This window comes from Sinocyclocheilus anshuiensis, unplaced genomic scaffold (genome assembly GCF_001515605.1).
Source record: "Sinocyclocheilus anshuiensis isolate Anshui unplaced genomic scaffold, SAMN03320099.WGS_v1.1 scaffold136, whole genome shotgun sequence".
In the NCBI taxonomy this organism is placed as follows: domain Eukaryota; kingdom Metazoa; phylum Chordata; class Actinopteri; order Cypriniformes; family Cyprinidae; genus Sinocyclocheilus; species Sinocyclocheilus anshuiensis.
In genome coordinates, this window is record NW_015554074.1 from 649,139 (window position 1) to 664,314 (window position 15,176).

The 15,176-nt window shown below is 38.7% G+C and overlaps 1 protein-coding gene across 1 annotated transcript in view; it reads left to right on the forward strand.

The window, feature by feature from the left end:
- LOC107668846 (mannosyl-oligosaccharide 1,2-alpha-mannosidase IB-like) overlaps positions 1 to 15,170 on the forward strand; it is a 125,421-nt gene extending 110,251 nt beyond the window's left edge. The window contains exons 7-14 of the mRNA XM_016460860.1: positions 3,903 to 3,997; positions 4,706 to 4,829; positions 4,916 to 5,009; positions 9,920 to 10,035; positions 10,126 to 10,345; positions 10,631 to 10,803; positions 14,191 to 14,306; positions 14,658 to 15,170. Coding sequence (XP_016316346.1) covers positions 3,903 to 3,997; positions 4,706 to 4,829; positions 4,916 to 5,009; positions 9,920 to 10,035; positions 10,126 to 10,345; positions 10,631 to 10,803; positions 14,191 to 14,306; positions 14,658 to 14,790 — 1,071 coding nt within the window. The 3' untranslated portion in view covers positions 14,791 to 15,170. The remainder of the gene's footprint in view (positions 1 to 3,902; positions 3,998 to 4,705; positions 4,830 to 4,915; positions 5,010 to 9,919; positions 10,036 to 10,125; positions 10,346 to 10,630; positions 10,804 to 14,190; positions 14,307 to 14,657) is intronic.
- The last annotated feature ends 6 nt before the right edge of the window (positions 15,171 to 15,176 follow it).

The following is a 15,176-nucleotide window of genomic DNA, read 5'->3' on the forward strand; positions in this document are numbered from 1 at the left end:
AAAAAATTTCTTTTATTTTTTTTTTTTTTTTTTTTCTTTACAAGTTGTGCATTTTGAGTGTTTTCCATGTCGACTCTAAGCTGTGCGTCTCTTACATTGTCTCTTCTGAAGCTGTGCAGTTTATTTATAAACCTGGAGGAATCATTTTAAATAAAGGCCGAAAATGTGTTTGAAATGTAAATGTAAAAATGCACTGACTGTCCCTATTTGCTTTGAGGAGATGAGAAGCATTGTACTAAATGCGCATAAACATTCTCACAGACGACAGCCTAATTTCTTCATTAGCCAACGTCTCTGATGCTGTGATCTGATTGTTTGTGTCGGCCTTGATTGGCAGCTCCCGATTGTGCTGCCATGACGACGAATAGAATAAAAACACCAGGCAGAAGGTTTGTCATAAAAGGCTGCAGATGCACAAACATACTGAGACCCAGAGCAAGAGAGAGGGCAGAAATCCAGCTTTAACCCTGAACCCCTGTGGAACCCTCTGTGCAAACACTTATTCCTCCATCTCCAGTGTGTTCTCCATAATCTCTTTTTATGCTTCCATTAGACGTTTAAGGAACATCTCAGGCTGAGGGTGCTGTAGTGTGTGTGTGTGTGTGTGTGTGTGTTTATGAACAGAGAGCAGAAGCTGTATCGTGGGGAATGTCCGTGGTCATATCCTCATATGTGTAATAACAGGATCATCTCTGGCGCTTATGATCCGCATCAACCAGATTAGGCTTCAGCGTCGAAATCTGCATTCTGGGAATTACACACACACTCACTCACAAACACACACCGCTCCAACTAGTAATCCTGAGGGAAGCACTCGTTCAGCCTAAATTAGGCTTCCTTCTCTGTCTTCTTTCATTTTTCGCACCATTTCTGTACTCTTTCGCCCTTTTCTTGTTCTGTTCTCCTACAATTTTGAGTGACCATTTACACCTGGTTTAAATAGAACTGGATGCACAGCATGGCTATTTGCATAACAATAGTCTGCTAGAACGCGATGACTATTTAAAAAAAAAAAAATGTGACGAAAATGCAATGGTATTTTTGCATAGACAACCCAAATTAAATCTAACTTAAAACATTTGTTTTTTCTTATCCAACTCCTACTTTTCATTCTCTTTCTAGACATATACGTACGACATACGTAGGCCTATGTATGCACATTGTTTTTTATTTAAAAGAAATTAATACTTTTGTTCAGCAAGAAAACAATAAATTGATTAAACAGTAAAGACATGTTTAATATTACAAAAGATTTCTAATTCAAATAAATGCTGTTCTTTTGAACTTCCTATTCATAAAAGGGTACTGAGAAAATGTAGCATGATTTCCTCAAAAATATTAAGCAGCACAACTGTTTTCAGTATTGATAATGATAAATGTTTCTGAATAATAACAATGATTCATGTGATGATACTGCTGAAAATTCTGCTTTGCCATCACAGGAATAAATTACATTGAAAATACATGCAAATAAGGAAAATATTTTAAATTGTAATAACATATCATAATATTACTGTTTATAATGCATTTTAATAAATACATTACAGCTAAAATAAATTGTAGCCTTGGTGCTTCTTGGTGCTCTATTTGGGTGCAAATAATATCTGCTTTGTTTTTTGTCCCCACCCAGCCTTGTATTTTTTTTGCCAAAAATATTTTACTTAATATATTTTCTTTTTACTGGACCTTTTGTAAATACAGCATTGTGGTATTTCTGTGCGTGTGTGTGTGTCAGAAATATCTCAAAAGCTCCTCACACATCTATTCTAGTGAATTGCTGTGCATTTTAATAGACTCTGTGTAAACATCCATAAGACGGGCTAGAAATAAAAGCCTCAGCAGTGGCTCGGGCAGCTGTGCTATGCTGTTTGTCTAAGAACCAGAGGCCTTTTTTCTGCTATGGCTTCATTCTATCTTCGGTCCTAAAAACACGATCAACCGCACAGCTCCCGCTCTGACATGAGCAGCAGATCTTACCCTGCTTAGAGGAGTCTGGCTGTGAGTCATCAGCACAAGATATTTTCAAGCCATTTTTGCTCGAAATCACTTGGTGGGATGGCAAAGTTGTAGTCAGACAGTCTCACCGAAATTATGATGACACAGTTACTGTTGAGGGAAAAATAAAATATTGATTGCTGCACATTTGACATCGACAACGACTAATACTACACTGTTGGAAAGGTGAAGTCATTCTTTCTGTGTCTATGCTGATGTGTTCATAAAGTGTCTGATTGGACTTGAGTATTCAAGAGATGCTTTTATCCAAAGCAGCTTATATTATTATTGGAGGGACAAACCACCTAAAGCAATCTGGGTGGTTTGAAAAAAACAAAATAATTCTGTCATCACTTACTTGTTGTTCGATCATATTGTTAAGGGTAGGCTCGTCTTTGCTTTGAATGTGTCTATCTGCAGCAGTAGTTGTTGTTAATCTGCAGCTGTTGGCAAAGGTTGTCTCAGTTCAACATTTGAACTTTATGACGAGGCCCCAGTGCATCATCTCTCTTCTGACAGTAGTGAGTAAACAAATTCAGGTGTGTCGTTCTTTGGGTATTTATTCGGTCTCAAATGTGTGTTCTCTCTCTCTGTGTGTGTATGTGTGTGTGTGTGTGAGTTCCCCTCTGCTGAGTTTGTGGACAGATTTGATCCCTTCAGTCAAGAGTCTGTAGCGTTAGTTGTGCTACAGGGGTGAATCTCACAAAACCCATCAGCAAGACCAAGTCTGGGTCATATTTCACCTCAAAAAAAAAAAAAAAAAAAAAATGAGAAAAGAAAATGAAGCCTGTTTTATAACTTTATGACATTAGGTTTTTTATTTATGTATTTACTTTTTTATTTGAAATGTATAATTGAAAATCTTCAAATTTGCCCTTACAATATGTCATTGGGGTGATTTAAATTCTCATTGAATCACCCCGTTGAGAAAGTATCACTATTGTAAAGAATATATACATTAAATATACATTAATACAAAAAATATACATTACTGTAAAGTTTTAGGTTGGTAAGGCTTTTTTTTTTAATACTGTTTTTGAAGAAATCTCTTATTCTCTTAGTCTCTTATTCTCACTCTTACTCTCCATTTATGTAATTATAAATACAGTAAAACAATGATACTGTGAAATAGCATTGCAATTCGAAATGTTTATATTTCAGTATATTTTAAAATGTAATTTATTCCTTTGATTGCAAAGCTGAATTTTCAGCAGCAATTACTCCAGTCTTCAGTGTCACATGATCCTTCAGAAATCATCATAATGTGCTGATTTGGTGCTCAGGAAACATTTCTGACCAATGCTGAAAGCATTTCTGTTTCATAATATTTTTGTGGAAACCATAAAAGCATTTATTTGAAACATTTTTCATATTATACAATTACAATTTAAAGCTTTTTCTTAAAAGTCTTACCATTAATTTATGAACAGTAATGCACATTATTTTATTTGTAAATTACATGTATATTATTTAATTATTTATATTTGTTCATATTTATGGTATATAAGTATCATTGTAGTATTTGTCTACTGAATATTATTAAACTTTCATTATGCAGAAATTTTTACAGGAATGATACTCACTTTAGAGAATAATAACTGGAATTGCACCAAGTCTGAACATGCTATGCCAAAAGATTTTTGAAGAAAAATAAATCTTAATGGTCCTGAATAGGCTACATTTTCATTATGTAATTGTTGTAATTATGTAAGTATAATTGTTTTTTCACACTGAATCAAAATAATAAAAAACGCCCCTGACACGTTTTTGTGTGATTCACCCACAGTTTTTTTTTTTTTTTAAATTCCCTAGAGCTGACTTGATTCTTTTTGTCCACCTGTGTGCTTTGTTTGTCTCCCTTGTGGTTCATAATGTACTTCTCTCCTCTGTATGTCTCTGTCTCTTAGGTTTTTAAGGTGAAGGCTGTCCAGCTGGCAGAAAAGCTGCTTCCTGCCTTCAACACCCCAACAGGCATCCCTTGGGCCATGGTCAATTTGAAGAGGTATGTTACATACACACCTTCCCTTTCACGCCTTCGTCCTTTCATTTTTTTTTTCTCTTTGCCTCTTTTTTCCCATGCTGTCTGTCCTCCCCTCATTGTCCTGATGGGGGCTGCCACATAATGGAAGGCTGTTAGACCTTGTGCGTCTACGAAAATCCCTGTGGCTTTCTTCCTGTTTAACTCGACTTTCCACATAATTTCATTAGAATGAAATTAAAATTGCACAATTAATCTGCAGAGCGCATTGTGAATGTGCATTAAGGGTTTTTTGTGTTTGAGGAGGGAGGAGGGTCAAATCCAGCCTGACACGGCTTTGTGAATTAATTGGGTGTTTAGAAGAAATTGCTCGGGAACAGACGAGACCACCGCATTTTGGGTGTCTTTAATCCTGAGGGAAAGAACGATGCTGTGTTTTATTAATCCCCATTCATGTAGAGCAGCCTTTCGCAGTCTACACACACACTGTGGATACATTCTGCATGGAAATGAGAAGTACAAGTAGAGCACAGGATATTGGGCTTGACGGAAGGAATGATGGGTGGCAGTGAATCCGTTTGGACCGGGAATGAAGCTGTTTGACTTAAATGAGCTCGCAGTAATTCTTCATTGTCTACACGCTGCAAACGTATGAAGGTGGATGTTTGCTTTAGGCTAGTAAGGAACATACTATACGTAAATCTCATGGGTGTTTCCTTCGGTCTGTTTCAGTGGAGTGGGGCGTAACTGGGGCTGGGCATCAGCTGGAAGCAGTATTCTGGCTGAGTTCGGGACGCTGCACATGGAGTTTGTGCACCTGACATATCTGACTGGAAACCCTGCTTACTATCAGAAGGTACGCTTGGGTGTATGAGTGTTGTGTAACTGTGTTGGCCCTTGTGTCTGTGTCCTGTTGTGAACTCTGTTTGTGTTCTGGTTTAGGTGATGCACATACGGAAGCTGCTGGCTAAGATGGACAGACCCAACGGACTTTACCCCAACTACCTGAACCCACGCACAGGACGCTGGGGCCAGCGTGAGTGCCTCCCACTAACATCCTCTGTGCTGCACAAGCAACTCTCACTTTCCACTTCACCACAAAAGGCATTTTGTGAATTCTCACACTGTATGAAATAAAGAGGGTTATAGACACCCACAACATGATCTTGATGCTGTGGTAGATAAAAAAAAAAAAGACTGCACACACAACAGTTGGGTAAAATTATGCTTTATAAGTAGGTGGAAGAATTTGCAATTAGTGTTTCATAGCACTGAATAAAATAGATTTTTCTCTGGACTCTGTCCACTATCTTAGATGAATTTTGTTTCCATAAATGTTTTTTTTTCTGGGACTACTTTATCCATGAATGATACATGAAATGCTGCCTTAGGTTTGGCTCGAAACAACAAATGTAGACAGTTTTGCTACGTATTGTTTGGAAAAGCCTTTGAGTCATGAGCATGCAAGTGAAGGTCAAGATTGCTGATATAATAGACTTAAAGTATATCCAATATATATTTTTCTGTTGTTTTAGTCAGGTTCAATTTTTACTTACTATGCCAAATTTAAATTTATTATATTATACATTTTTTTATTATATTTTATTTACTGTCTGGCAACATTTTGCGTTAAGTGTTAAACATTATTTTAATAAATAGTTTATAATTTATTAAATAAATTATATTGAATTTATAATTTAGCAGTAATTTCTGTAAATCCATTACAGCTATTTAAAATAGAAAAATCATTTTGGTTCTCAAGAAACATTTGCTATCATAAATGTTGAAAACAGTTGTGCTGCTTAAGTTTTTTGTGGAAACCATGATGCACTTTTTCAGGATTTTTCGATGAATAGAAAGTTTGAAAGAACAGCATTTATTTGAGGGGAAAACTGACCACAAACTTGAAAGATATTGTATATCATTAACAAATGTAACATAGTTACAACGTGCTAATCTGAGACTCACTCACTCGGCCCAGCAGGCCTTTCTCATTTCTGAGCCCTGTTTTGTTATTCGTATTGCTGCAATAATCATAAGAGATTCAGATCAAATGGAGGATCCAAAATACCACTCTGTGAAGCCTGTTTATAGACACGGATGATTTTCATAATCCCTCTACCAGGATTTATTATTCTGTAAATGTGAACGACGACAATGGCAGCTTAACCTCATCTCCCTGATCAACGAGCTTTAATAAAGATGGGATGTGAGGAAGTTTCTTTCTTTATGTATAATTAGTAATTATCTGTAGTGAAAACACTCCACTGTGTTTTAACCAACTCTTAATTACTGAGAGAGATGAGGGTTTAATTAGTGCCCTGCATCTAAAGGCTAAACCTGATCAACCCACTGCAAGCAAACGCGCACACACACACACACACATGCACACAAAGACTAAATTCCAGTAAAGTCTGATGGTGTATGTGTGTGTCCAAAGGGGTAAAATGTAATTAAGGTGCACTAGAGATCTATTTTCTAAATGAAAACTCGGCGTGAGTGACAGGCCATTACAGCAGAGTATTATTCCCTCTCTCGCACTGCATCTGCCCTGTGGACCCTTAAAGGGACAGGTCCCAAAAATAATGTTCTCTCATTATTTATTCTCCCTCATTTAATTTCAAATGACTTTCTGTCCTGTGTGGAACGCAAAATAAGTTTTTCGATAGAGTTTATGTGAATGGGGATTGTGTATCACAAGCAGCTTGGACATTGTGCTAAACATCTCCTATGGGTGTTCCATGCAAGTCGGATGGGGGATTAAATGATGACAGAACATTTATTTTTGTGTGAACTACCCCTTTAAAGTTCTCTCTCCACGTCTCTACTGCATCACCTCCAGGGGCCTTTAGATTTTAGATCCACATCTCCTCCTCAGCCCGTCATTCTCTATCCATGACCTGTCCGCTTGCTGTCGGCCAAGCCTCTCTGTAGAGATTTCCTGCCTGGATCTTTGATTGTTACTCAAATCCACCCTGTTGTTTTTTATTCAAAGACTTTGAGTGCATTTACTTTTCAGCGGGAGGCCGTTAGGGAGTTGTTTTTGATTGGCAGAAGTGAAAATCCAGACGTTCGATGACTGGCAGCCGTGCCAGAAGAGGTTGTGAAATAAAGGCCCAGACGGTTTATGGGAGTCTGACTGGGATTTTTGAGGGTTTATGAGTCTGAAACGTCTCTGCTTCAATCAATCTTTCCACTGCCACAACTTTTCTTTATTCCTTTGTCTGTCTCACTGCACATCAGCCTGCACCATCTATGTATTATTCATCATCTTAATCACTGATAATGTTTATTTTATTATATTTATTATGATTCTACCACCTTTCTTTCTGTGCTGCTCGCACACATTCGCCTCTTTCTCTGTACCTTTTTTCTCCATTCCTTTCGCTGTCTCTGAGCAGCTTGTTTTCCTCTCTGTTGTTTTCAACCTGTCAAGATTCTCACACTGTCAAGATCCACACATTCTCTGAACTATTTCTTCTTATACATTTTTCTAGCTCTATCCATATTTAGTTATTAGTATTACGTGCAAAGCCAAGAATCACTTAAATCTTAACCTAACGCATCCTGCTCTGTTTGTCCTTGGGGCATAAATGATACGTCTATGACGTGTTGAGGAAAAGTGTAATATTGCTTTCAAGCAATCTTTGCCTAGAATGACAGAAAAACTCAAGCTTCAATTTATGGAGCCATCTGAGCCATATCTGGGGACAAGAATATCATAGAGACCTGGGCTCTTTTGAATTGGCACTGTAAGCAATTCCTTGGCAACCACGTGGCAACATTTTGGGAATTACCTGCAGCATTGCTTTTGCACTGATAATTTCTGCAGAAAATGTACACAATTTTTTTCTCTATATTCCAAAATGCCCCGCCTCTTGCAGCAGGACGGACTAGTAAGAGTTACTTACAAGTGGCCTGTTATTGGACGTCTCAGTCTCTCTCTCACTTTCTATTCATTTTTTTCCCCCCTACCTCTCTTTTTTTTCCCTCTCCTGTTGAATAATTCATCTCAGCTTCTACGTCTTGCCTCTACCAGGTCAGTCCCTCGCATCCATTAGCATAAAATACATCTTTTACTTTGTCTCAGTGTCTCTGTAAAGGATCTCTCATAAAGTGCTTCAGCCTCCTGCCTCGTTGCTGCCTCATTGATTTCTTTAGTTCTCGCTCTGATTTTTAAACTAGCTTTTGCATATGCAGTTTTTAGCCGTGTCACTTGCGTGTTCACACCTATCTCATGTAAAACATCACCTCTGAATCTGTACTCCACCCCCAATCTCCTCTAAAGACCTTCCATAATGGCTTTTGGCAGTTTATCTCATGAACATTTGCCCTGCTAGCTCTCTCTCAGCAGGCTGAATGCAGTACAGATCGCTAACCGTGGCAGATATGAGCTGTGACAGTGCTAATGGGCTCCTCCCTCGCTCTTCTATGATACTATATACAGCAAGTGTACAGTATACACTCCTCTGCCTCCCACACACTTCACACTTCCTGTTCTCCTTTGGAGATTGTGTGTCCTGTCTGTTTCCCAAATGGGTTAACAAGCTTCCTTGTTAATCTTGACACTCAGAGAGAGAATGTATGGATAGATGGACAGACAGATAAACACAGACATAGATATAAACATACAGATAGTTAGATAGATACATAGACAGACAGACAGACATAGACATACAGATAGATGGATGGATGGATGGATGGATAGACAGACAAAGACAAACAGAAATACAGATAGACAAGATATTAGACTGACAAACCAATGGATGGATGGTTACAGACAGATGGATATTAGACAGACAGACAGACAAACAGATAGATAGACAGATGGATAGACCAATATAGACATACAGAAAGATGGATATTACAGACAGACAAACAGACAGATAGAGCGACACAGACTAGATAGATTGATAGACAGACAGACATAGAACTAATATAGACATACAGATAAACAAGATATTAGACATTAAAGACAGATAATATAGATACAAAGACAAGTTGATGGATGGATGGATGGATGGACATACAGACATACAAACGTCGTAGGTAAACCTACATAGAATATAACACAGACGGACAGATAGGCAGACATGGATATAGACAGATAGATTGGCTGGAAGGATGGACAGACATACAGATGCTATGGACAGAAAGATATAGATATATAACGTGGCTGAATGGATAGATAGATAGATAGATAGATAGATAGATAGATAGATAGATAGATAGATAGAAAGACAGACGGTCAAAGAAACAGATAGATTAATAAACTCAAACTCTGATTGATACCTCATTGATATCAGCTAATCACGAGGCCATGGCTCTAACCTAGTGCCTCTTTTTTAATATTCTCTGTTTCTGTCCATGTTCAATATCTTCAATATTTCATTCTTAATTTCTACAGCAAGTCAACACAGATTGTTTACATGTTCTGTTGTAGGTTGCCATTACGAGCCATTACCGGCACAAATGACTCCCAGCCTGTCAAACACTCACACTTTACACACACTCACTCTGCAGAGTCATTAGCTGTGTCAAAGTGGAACACACACTCGATGGCTGTGTTTATAAGTGATTAGGTGTGTGCTGGTGTGTGTCCACGCTGAATAAACGCCAGCGAAAACATGCTCACTTGTGCATTTTTATTGTAATGAGGGTCGGTGTCAAGCCTGAATACACTTTTATGGCAGCATTCAGGCACATTAAAAGACTGAGCTATGAACAGAGTAATCAAAAGAATCATAGCAGGCTTTTCTTTGCTCCAGTTGAATGCATGTTCACAAAGTTTGGAATTTAGAGGTATCTAATTAGGCTAGTTTTGTCATTTTGAAGTATTAAACTCACTTTACTCTAAGTTTAATAACTATTAGAGGTTGTTTTTTGTCCTTACCATCAGCAACAGACATTTATTAAGCTTATCCTTGTGTCTCTCTTGCTCTGCAGATCACACCTCAGTAGGTGGGTTGGGTGATAGTTTCTATGAGTACCTGTTGAAGGCCTGGCTGATGTCTGATAAAACGGACACAGAGGCACGCAAGACGTACGATGATGCCATCGAGGTGAGGGCTGCAGGTTACAATGGCAATTTGTGTGTTTCGTGCTGCATCAGTTTCTCTCTGTTCATTCTCTCTTTCTTTCTCTTCCTACAGGCTATCGAGCGCCACCTCATCCGTAAGTCCAACGGTGGCCTTACTTTCATCGGGGAGTGGAAAAACGGCCACTTGGAGCGTAAGATGGGTCACCTGACTTGCTTTGCTGGGGGCATGTTTGCCTTGGGGGCTGATGGGTCGCCAGATGATAAAGCTGGACACTATCTGCAGCTCGGAGCAGAGATTGCACACACCTGCCACGAAAGCTACGATCGCACTGGTTAGTGAATATGTGAGGGGGCAAGAGAGAGATGAAAGGTATAAAAAAATGCATGAGATCTTTGGACTTCAAATCTAATTTGTAGCATGGTTTGTTGCCATGGTAACACTACAGGTTATTTTTAGAGTATGGCATTTCTATTTCACACAACTTGACTGGAAGACATTGATGGATTGCAGCTTAGCCACAACAGGCTCTCAGACAGATAGTTTCACGTTTATAGCACCATGAGAGCCGAAGGTTCAACTAATAGTACTGAACGCATAAACCTTTTATTATTTGCAGTGCTGAAGCTCGGCCCAGAGGCCTTTAAGTTCGACAGTGGGCTGGAAGCAGTGGCTGTGAGACAGAATGAGAAATACTATATCCTGAGGCCTGAGGTCATCGAGACGTACTGGTACATGTGGAGATTTACCCACGACCCCAAATACAGGCAGTGGGGTTGGGAAGCAGTGCAGGTCAGCATCTCTTTCCAGTGATAAAGATATACGGTATACACACACACATAAAATATATATATGTATATACATATATATATATATATATATATATGTATATACGTGTGTGTGTGTGTGTGTGTATGTATGCAATGCAAATGTTTATTAATTTGGCTTTTTTACTGTAATATGTAACAAATCACTGTAGTGATTCAAATTAAGATGCTTAGCTGGAAAATACATTTTTACTGGATGTTGAATATTGTATAAATATTAAGTTCATTAAATATCCTAGGAAAAGAGTGCCTACAACTAAATATTGGATATTAATTTTGGAAACTGCTTTCTGAAATTTTTGTTTACTGGCAATTGAAAGGAATAGCGCTAGATCATAACAGTGATTTAATTCTTTAAGAGGACTATTTTTTTTAAACTGCGCTTTCCTGTAATAAACGTCTCATCTCTATTTTAGGGACTTTCTCATGTCAACCTTTAAAATAAATGGTCATCCATATTTCATACTCTGCATTTCTAATATTAGAATGCCTGTATTCAATAAGTACTGGATAATAACTGGATTGCAATGTTTTATTTTCATTTATTTTTTTACAAAATAAACTACATTTTTAAAGTCTGCCATTTATTGGTTAACAACCATAACATGACAAAAATAATCACCTTATTGTGTCAGCCAGATGTTTAATATCACTGTCATTCAATAAGAGAACACAAATCCAAAATTCTGTCATGAAGCTCTAGATGGTGCAGTCCAATAGGTCTAACTCAATCTGACATAATGACATCATCGTATGGTGCAGCTGATTGGTTCTTTTTATATCAGCAGCCAGTGAACTTGCTGCTCAACATTCAAATACTTGGCTAGTGCTTGCTGTAGCAGTTGCAGCACGCTTCATTAACCCTCCACCTTCCCCAGCTCCACCTGTACAGATCTGCTACGCGGTGATTCATGTATGCTATATATTGGGGTTATTTCATATGTGTTATATGTGCAGCAGTAGTACTTGTTACATGCTCACAGCAGCATGTTGTGGATGTATTGGCGGCAGCAGCAGCGTAGCAGATCTATTCTAAGACCAAACACATGAACATTGACATGTACATTACCATGCCAAACCCTCTGAGAGTTGTCATGATATAACTTTTTTGTTGCCTTTGCAAAGATCACCAGCACAAAGCTAGGGCACGAGCAACGCAAACAGAAGTTTAACTCACATCTCACAGGGCTGGTATCTCCAGCCATCAGAGTTCAGCCAGATATCAGAGACAGAATAAGGTCAGACGGTGTATACGGCACAGGATGTTCTTAGTATCTAAACCCATATCTCATCACTTTGATATCCATCTGTAGTCCCAGTCGCTCTATCGGTGGCATCTTTTTGCTGCTCGTAGTAGTCCTGTACCTCTTTATCCGTATCTGTTTATCACTCTATTTTTTAGATTTATCCTTCCCTTTCTTTTCATGTCACTCTTACTCCGGCCAGACCTGGGCTGTGTTTTTTAGGGAATGTGTTTGTGTTTCTAGAACAGTTTCAAAGTGCTCTTGAGAATGGAGCGTCATTGTTTTGTCTCTGATTGGGTGTCATTGTTCTGCTGGTACAGTACTGTTTCACTGCAGTTGCAGCTTCTTTTGATGAGCCGCTGGGTGCCTGGGCTCTTTCTCTCCTTCCCTCCCTCATTTTCACTCTTCCCATTTCTGTAAAAAGAGAAAGAGAGCAGAATAAAGCTCACTTGTTCCCAGTCACAGAAGTTCTTTCGTTGCTATCAGCTCTTTTTTCCTTTTTTTCTAATTTTATCATTTTCTGTCTCCAGCTCTTTCTGTGCACCTCTTTCTTTCCAGAATCTCAGGGTCTCACCGTCTCTTCTCTTTGCGTTCCTATCGCTCTTCTTTGTGTAGATAAATGGTATTGTTTGTTTGGTGTCCACTCTCATCTGCAGGATTAGTTAAGATTTTCTCACCAGTTCTACCATATCTCATGTGAAGTAAGATGGTCGGTTTAGTTGATTTTTGAAGTTTGGGCATCTATGGTTTATATAAAAAACAATAAAACCCTAAAAAACTAAAGTCTGTTGTTTTAAATGCTACAAGTAAATTTAGGCATCATAACATTAGAAGGTGTAGTATGGGAAACATGGAAATTCATTTTGAGAGTTGATAAAGATTATACTCAACAGTGTGGTTAAATCAGTGTTTTTAAAGATGTTTGATGATCCAAAGGCAATCTAAATGGAAAATAGAGGAAATGAAGCTGCAAGTCTTGAGTGAATCTCTGTTGAATGGTTTAATAGGAGGCTGGATCAGGCCAGCTGCTGTTGCGTTATAACCGTGTGAGGTGAGTCCTCAGTGTAGCAGCTGTTTCAGGCAGATCTGCTCCAGGTAGGTGAGCACATCATGCCATGTTTTCCTGGCACGGATGGCTTGCATCACTCCTGCCTGCAGAGGCTGGAACAGCACTAATGGAGCATTATTGGTTCCTGGAGAACAGGGCCAGAAAAATAGAGCGGCTTCGTATATATTCTATTTTTGGCTTGTCATTACTGCGAGTACACAGTTATGCATTGATTTGATTTGCAGTCATAAAGTGGTGATTAGGACGGGGTTTCACTTGATATAGCACATACTGTATAGGCAATCTTTCTGAGCTAAAGCACGGGAAATGGTACATCTGGAACTGAGCTAGCCTGAGTTACTCACCAGTTGGATGGAAACTTTATTAGAAACTGCAAGATATTACATGGTTTAATCGAATTTAAGAACAATAGTCTGGCCCTCGCTGTTGTAAGATATGTGCATAATTCAAATCAAAGACATAGTCATGACTCAAGCATCTTTTAACAACCTTTACCATCAAAAGTTCATCTAAGGTGCCGGGATTATCATCTTTCACCTTCACCATTTTTCACAAATTTGCAAGAAAAAGTCAATTCAGTTGTGAAAGTAAATCAAAATTCAGAAAAAATAAACAATGTATTAGCTGTCATGGGGACAAATATAATATTATTATATGTAATATTATATATACTCCACTGTTCAAAGGTTTGGGGTTGGCATATTTTGTAAAAATATACAGTAAAAACAGTAATATTATGAAATAATATTACAATTTAAAATAACAGTTTTCTCTTTGAATATGTTTTAAAATGTAATTTATTTCTGTGGTGGAAAAGCTGAATTTTCAGCATCATTACTCCAGTCTTCAGTGTCACATGATCATTCAGAAATCATTCTAATATGCTGATTTGCTGCTAAAGAAACATTTCTAATTATTATCAGTGCTGAAAACAGTTGTGCTGCTTAATATATTTTATGCGTTGTTGCTGAATAATTATTCATTTCTTTAAAAAAAAAAAGCTCTTACTGACCCTAGACTTTATCCACATTTTCTGCAGGCTATAGATAAATACTGCCGAGTAAGCGGAGGATTCTCTGGTGTTAAAGACGTCTACTCCTCCAACCCCACCTACGATGATGTCCAGCAAAGCTTCTTCCTGGCTGAAACGCTCAAGTAAATATCATTTCATTTAACAATACAATGCTGAAGCTGAGTCGCTATAGTAGCACAAACTGTTTTAGTTCATTGAGCTAGTACATGTTATTATTTTCTGTTAATGTAATAATGGTCAAGGTAACTATGCAGCATAAAACTAGCACTGTGAAAAGCAGTGACTATTAGCTAAACAAAGTGGGATTTGCAAAGGAAATAGGAGTGGAAAGACAGCAGGTCATTACTGCCACCTGCTGGTGTCATTGAAACACTGCAGTTTCCCATTGCCAAATGTGTTTGAATCGGATCCGTGACCCAGTTTGCTATCAACATCAAGTTAATTGTATGATCCTTATGTGTGTGTTTCTGTAGGTATCTCTATCTACTTTTCTCCAGCGATGAGCTGCTGCCTCTTGAGAACTGGGTGTTCAACACAGAGGCCCATCCTCTGCCCGTCCTGCACCTGGGCAACATCACCCTGCCTGGCAGCGAGACCCAGCGGTAGAGCGGACTCACCGGGGGGACGCTCTCCCCCTCACTCGCCCCTTTTCTAAACGCCTCCCTCCTTGTGAGAAAGACAGCAGCTGCCAGTGCAAAGGAGAGGAGAGAACTGTACCCACCATCCACTGTCTCCTCCTGGACTGTGAATCATGGGACTGCAGTGAATGGAGGGGACCGGAACAGACCCAGCTCTCTTTATCTATGTCTCTCTCATATATTCTCTGAAGGACAGACTGCCGGATTGATCATGTGTGTCTCTCTCTTGTGGCCGCTGGTCTGACACGTCCGTACACACTGTTACACGCATTGGCAGACTAAAAGACCTTCTGATATGGATGTGCGTTTCTCACTGGGAAAGGATTTTAACAAGTTCATTCGTCCCCCGTCCCC